The following is a 6,453-nucleotide window of genomic DNA, read 5'->3' as shown; positions in this document are numbered from 1 at the left end:
ATTTCGAGTGACATGTGTCTGTGGCTGTGTAAACATGAAGTATAGTTAGTATAGTCTACCATATTGTTAATTTAGAGATGTAGTATAGATATATGTGATGTGTATGTAATTCAATTCAGTACAATTTAAGATTTTAAAGATCATGGATGATATGCAAAACTCGTTGATATCAACTTTTGTTAGCAAATCTTTAAAGACGACGTTTCTGGTGGTATTTACGGGTATATCACATTCAGGATCCAAGAGAATTTTAATTGAATGTGGTGAGGTAGCTCTTGACAATGCAACATATAGATTGTCCATGCATGAAAATAGATTGTGGTAAATATAACCCAACTTTCTTTAGATATTGTCCCTGGCTTTTATTAATGGTCATTACGTAACATACTTTGACTGGAAATTATTTTCGGGTGAAAATGAAAGGCTAATCGGAAGTGTTGTGAACAAATTTGATTCTTGGAATATACACCAGCTTTCCTACAGAAGTTCCTGTTATAATAAATGCCTCGATAACGGATGGTAATAATTGGGAGACAATTAGTATTGTCCCGTTACATAAACCTTCTTTTTGGTTGATGTTCCTTAACAACATGATGGGAGTATTAATTTTCAAAAGCAAGTCATGTGTTGGAACCCCCGAAAATTCTAATTTATTAAGATATTCTTGTGGATATAACGTGTCTAATTCGATTGTGTCTTGTGTATGCGAGATTACTGAATCACAACTTTATACACAATTTGATGACATGTATTCTTCAGTGAGATCAAAGCATTCACCTTATTTGCGGTTTCATTTTTCGGACAAATAATGGCTCTATCTGATAATTTTTCAGGTGATGGGTTTGCCAATATTTCACTTTCATATACAAAATCTATAAGTGATTGAAGTCCTTTCATTGTGTCAATGAGAAATTTGGGAGGTATATCTATAACTTTTGTGTTTTCTGGATCGGTTGCATCTAGAACGCCAATATTTCCGTTTTCAATATCAAGGAGCCAAGAATAAAATTCAGATAAGGAATAGGAATGAATAGTTGTATTATCTGCATTAGATAGACGCATATGGTAGTGTAACTTGTAAACGGTAAAATGAGGCCATAAATATGAGTTAGGTAAAGTTAGGGCCATAATTTGTGAATTTGTGCTTTTTGGTTGAACGAGAAGTGTTTGACGGAAATCACCGCCTAACAACATTTACATTCCACTAAAATTACATTTGTTATTTTCGAGTACATCTTTCAACGATCGATCCAAAGATTCAAAGCATCACCGATCACTCATTGGAGCTTCATCCCATACAATCATTGAAGTCTTCTTTAACAGCTCCGCAAGTTGGGTTTTCTTTTTAATATTGCAACATGATATATCTGTAAGTTCTATTGGAATTATGAATCTAGAATGTGCAGTGCGTCCTGAAGGTAGCAGTAGGGATGCGATACCCAAGGGTGCGAAAACTAGCACTATTTTTCCTATAGATCTGAAGTATGACAGTATGGTAGTCCATATATATGTTTTTCTGGTGCCACCGTGTCCATATACAAACAATAGTAGTTGTTTAATTTTGGTTTTTTTCAGCATTTACAATATCCTCATATATTCTAAGTTGATTTGGATTTAGCTGTAAAACCATAGACGCATGCTGAGAAGCTAGTGATTCTTTGTCGTACTTTGTTTCTTCAAGGAGGATTTGATTTCTAAGTACAACAAGGAGTGACGGTGAAGGCAGAGGTAAGCCAAAATCTGTAAGGGATCTAGATGGTGTAGACGCAAGTAACAATTTCTGAATTTCCAGAAGTACTTGTTGTTCTACAATGTCATCGTGTAAATTTAAGTCGGGAGTAGGAGAATCTAAAGTTAAGTCACGATGAATGTCATCCCCAGTTTTGGATTTTGCAGATTCCCATAAGAGAAATGGACTACCCACCTCACAAAATAGAATCAAATGACAAAAAAGAGACTACAGTTCACTTGCGGTAGCCCAAGAAGATGCCTCAGTAAAAGCTGCTAACCATTCCCGATCATCACCGGTTAAACCCAAAGCCTCACAAGTCGCACGAAAATTAGAGTGTGTAATTCCACATACAGTACGAATATCATCATATGATATGCACCCTTTCTGGTGACATAGTAAAATCCTAAGGTAAAACAACTCTCCTGCTGTTAGGTGCACATATGCGAGCCTCCCAATTGATGTACTATTTGCTTTAAATCTGTGGCTCCATCTTTTAGCTGAGGCATTCCAACGGAATTTGGTAGGATAATCTAAATATGTTAAATTGACCCCTCATATATCTATGCGGTTGTTGTACATCCATTTTGTTAATGTTGTTACAGCGAAAGTAGGATTGTTGACCACCAAACTTAGTTGTGTATTCCCATTAAAAATAGTTGTCTGCATACCATCCAAATGAACAGCTAAAACTTGCACAGCTGGATCACGTTCATTAATTGGGAAGTTTAAAATTCTCTAGGCAGCTTCATGCAAACATTTGTAACGACTGTCTAAAAAAGTGTTAATTTCATTGACAAAAGGCAATTTGCTGGAAGAAGCAATATCAACAGTCGATTCACATCGTTGTAGGACAAAACGGACACGATCAACACCATTTGAAACATACTTGAATAGATACTTTATCATCATATTCCAGCCACAATGTTCAATGTTTATATGTGTATCAAAACGGGTGCATAATCGCTTATTGTAGGGTACTACGTATCCATTATCAACTTTTATGCCAGTTTGGAGTACATGACATACCCCAGTGTGTCGCCTATACTGAACGTATCTGTTATCATCAAATGTTGTAGACGAAATGAAGGCTTTTGGAAAACGCTTACTACACTTATTATCACGCATACATGGAGCACCCATATTTAACAGAACACAAGGACCATGTAACATGCAGGTGGTTACTGTCCGATATAATGCAACCTCGGTTATAGGATCGGGCAATTCCGCTGTAATATATTTGTCAACATTCGCGGGTTCATATATTTTTAACGGCGATGCAACACAAAGAAGCAAATGACAATGGGGAAGTCCCTGCTTCTGAAATTCTATAGTGTAAAGATTTGGAAACAAATAGTAATAATTTGGAAATATATATTAGACAATGACATTATTCAAGAGCAAATTATATAAAAATGCCAATAAAGATGAACAACTTACGCGCATCAACTTCACCGAAAATTTTATCTTCCCTGAGGAAGTCAACTAAAGCATCAACTTTAATTCGGAAAACTTGAGCAATAATGTCAGGTCTATCTTGACCAATAGTACTTGTATATCGCCTATACTCAGGCCACTTTACATTATAGGTAAAATTAATGAAGTATTACGGTTTACCATGAACCCTACATATCGCCAACCCATCCTGATAATGCTTATACATGTATCTAGGTCCTCCCACAAATGATGCAGGGAGAAACACATGCCTTCCTATGACCTGTGTATCAGTATCAACTCCAGAAAAAGCATCATAAATGCCGGTAACATACTCAGAACGAAGTTGTTGTTGATAATATTCAATGTAATCTAGCCTTGACTGTTCAATACATGTATAAGCATCAACTAAATACTAGTGAAATAGGCGTCGACCACGTAATAAAAGTTAGTAAACACCTAAACGATCATGAATCTGATAGTTGTAGAGCATATTATTTTTCAAGTTCTTATCCTGACCAGAAGATTGATTGTGTATCCGTAATTTCGGAGACCAACCTGCTTTACCGTACTGAAATAATAGGGGATACATCAAAGGCATGTAACTTGGATGTAATTTACTTATACGCTGAGGTAAACCTGTCTTTGAGTATATGACAACATCATAGGAGGCGCCACCAACATTATCTCCACAAACGATGCAACCCAAAGTACCGGTTGTTGGGGGACCATATCTCCTATCAGGAACAGTGTTAAATAGACGAACTGCATACAAATCCAAACTCATAGACTGCGAAATTTCTTTTGCTGTCTTAAAAGTACACACATATTCGTTGTTTGTAGTTAACATGTCACTTAGACAAGCAATAATATCCGCAGATAACACCACGTTGTTGTCTTCACGAAAAGCACGAATTCCATTAACAACCTCATTCTCATTATCACACATATATAACTGTAAAAAACATCGGGGGCCACCATCTTGTGGATAAAGAGACCCAATCTAACGGGAAATCTGACCAGATACCTTGAAGACGTATGGAGCATGACTTTTATTAATTTCTTCATCCACCTTTGCACCAAAAGATGTCATAGAAAACATGGAATTATATGCTCTGACATTGCGCATAAAATTATCATCTTCATAAAACTGAGACAACACATTTGGCGGAGTAATAGGATTTGGAAGAACAACATCACCAGATCGACAACAATGAGTATAACGTGGGTGATTAACTCGAGAATATTGAAGAATTCTTTCAGTAAACCGAAATAAAGCACCACAGAATTCGCATACACAAGAGCAATCACCACAATCATAATAAACGGGTAGTACATCAACATCAATGAGAAATGAAATCCTCCTTGAGCAAGCTGATGTCGACGCAACAGAGGTAGAACTTATTTTCCATTTGTTAGAAGACATTAACGTAAAAGGCAACACTCATGCAGAAGGAGAAAGAACAAATGGTGATAGAAAGAAAAAAAACTATCTTAAGGAAACAACAATAAGTAGAATAATACAAAATGCGCACAACATAAATTATTGTATATAAAAACAGGGAAAAACACCCAAAAGGAAAAGGGTAAAAACATAACTTAGTCAACGCTAAATGACTTCACTCTTTTGTTGAATAATCCAGGAAGATGATTAAATCCTTAGTTATGAAGCTGATTTGCAATCAAAATTCTGTAGGATTATTAAAAAAAAAAAAAAAAGATCATATCCTGCTTCTTGACAATATATGCAAGTAAAAAAAAAGATATTCAATTAATTTTAAAATCTCATCACCAAAAATCTCAAATAACAAAATTAGGTCTTTACAAGAAGCCCTTAATATAAAGTGTTATTCAGCAACATGCAAAAGGTTGGAATTTGAAAATCAGTGGAAATCTACAATATGTGTTTTTTCGTTTAGGTTTGGAATTGTTGTTTACTTTACTCTGAAACCAAACTATTTCAAAAATTCTTTCAGGTCAGCCCGGGTCTGGTCATCTTCCAGATCGCCTGATAAGACTCGGTTTTTGTGGTCAGATCAATGGATGAAGGATGTTATTGAGTATTTAAGAGTATTTTTTGGATGAATTTGTTTAAAAACTAATTCCCATTCTACCCTTCACTTTGATGGTGAGGAGTTGTCAATTTTTGTTCCATTGATATCGGTCTCTAATTTCTGTGATGGGATGGTTTGTCAGGACTCAGGAATTTGATGCCAAGGCAAGACATGTCGAAACTTGGTTTTGGGAAGGAAGATAGCTCGGAAGTAACTTAAGAGAGAAGCGAAAATGGGAAGATACAAAGATGAATTTCTAAAGACTATGAAGAAAATTTATCTTTTGAGTTTTGTCTATGATTGATCCTCTATTTAACCAAATTCTTATTAGTAATAAATGTATGAAATAGCAATGTACTTCTTGTTATTTATAGTTTTTATGTGTATTGCTATTAAAGTATTGTACTTTAAAAAATCTACTAGATTGTAACAATGTCATTCAAATACAAAGTTGATCACTTGTGATTTTAACAATTTTATTGGAGATTGTCGTGGTTTGAATCATACGTTTCAACTTTGAGGTGGTCTACCATTTAAAAAAGAAAATACAAAGTAATGTCACCTTCCAGTTTTTATGTTTGGTCCTTATCTCATGCTTTCTGAATGTGCTATTTATTATCATCTACCATTAAATTTCAATTTTCTAAACGGTTTGAAATATTTTGATTTTATATAGATTGAAGTTTCAATCAAAACTCTTCATAAATTTCATAAATTCTATTATGAGAATAACATCAAAATTCACTCTTACGGAATTGACTATTCACTCATGATTTTGACCAAATAAAGTTTGACCAGTCAAACCAAACCATTTCAATAATTCTTTCAGGTTTGGCCTAGGTCTGGTCAGCATAAGACTCGGTTTTTGTGGTCGTCATAAGAATCGATTTTTGTTGTCAGATCAATGGACGAAGGGGGTCTTATTGAGTATTTAAGAGTATTTTTTGGATGAATTTGTTAAAAAAATTCCCGTTCTACCCTTCAATTGAACGACCAACCCTCTTAGTTTGCTTATGGTGGTGGTGTCCAACATAAGAACAATATGTTGGCGGGTGTTATTAGTGAGGTGTTGTATATGCATCTTAAATGGTGGTATGTGGTGAGGATTATACAGTGGCATCATGCATAATTGTTTCTTTTGCCTTCTTTGATTACTTATTGGGTCCTCAACCTATTACATTTTGTAATATTAGTGTTTATTATAATGCAATCTGTGAAGGATGAAGTTAATTGTTA

General features: G+C 35.0%; 1 protein-coding gene across 1 annotated transcript; it reads right to left on the bottom strand.

Annotated features, from left to right (window-relative positions):
- Positions 1-711: 711 nt before the first annotated feature.
- LOC128126135 (uncharacterized) lies at positions 712-1,194 on the bottom strand. Its single transcript, XM_052763875.1, has one exon. The coding sequence runs from the start codon at positions 1,192-1,194 to the stop codon at positions 712-714; it is 483 nt and encodes a 160-aa protein (XP_052619835.1).
- Positions 1,195-6,453: the final 5,259 nt, after the last annotated feature.

The sequence above is a fragment of the Lactuca sativa genome, chromosome 5 (genome assembly GCF_002870075.4).
Source record: "Lactuca sativa cultivar Salinas chromosome 5, Lsat_Salinas_v11, whole genome shotgun sequence".
In the NCBI taxonomy this organism is placed as follows: Eukaryota; Viridiplantae; Streptophyta; class Magnoliopsida; order Asterales; family Asteraceae; genus Lactuca; species Lactuca sativa.
The sequence above is the reverse complement of the archived record's forward strand: the minus strand, read 5'-3'. Positions and strand labels throughout refer to the sequence as shown.

Excerpts from the sequence above, each read along its gene's own strand:
- LOC128126135 (XM_052763875.1), bottom strand. The coding sequence starts at position 1,194 with ATGTTGTTAGGCGGTGATTTCCGTCAAACACTTCTCGTTCAACCAAAA.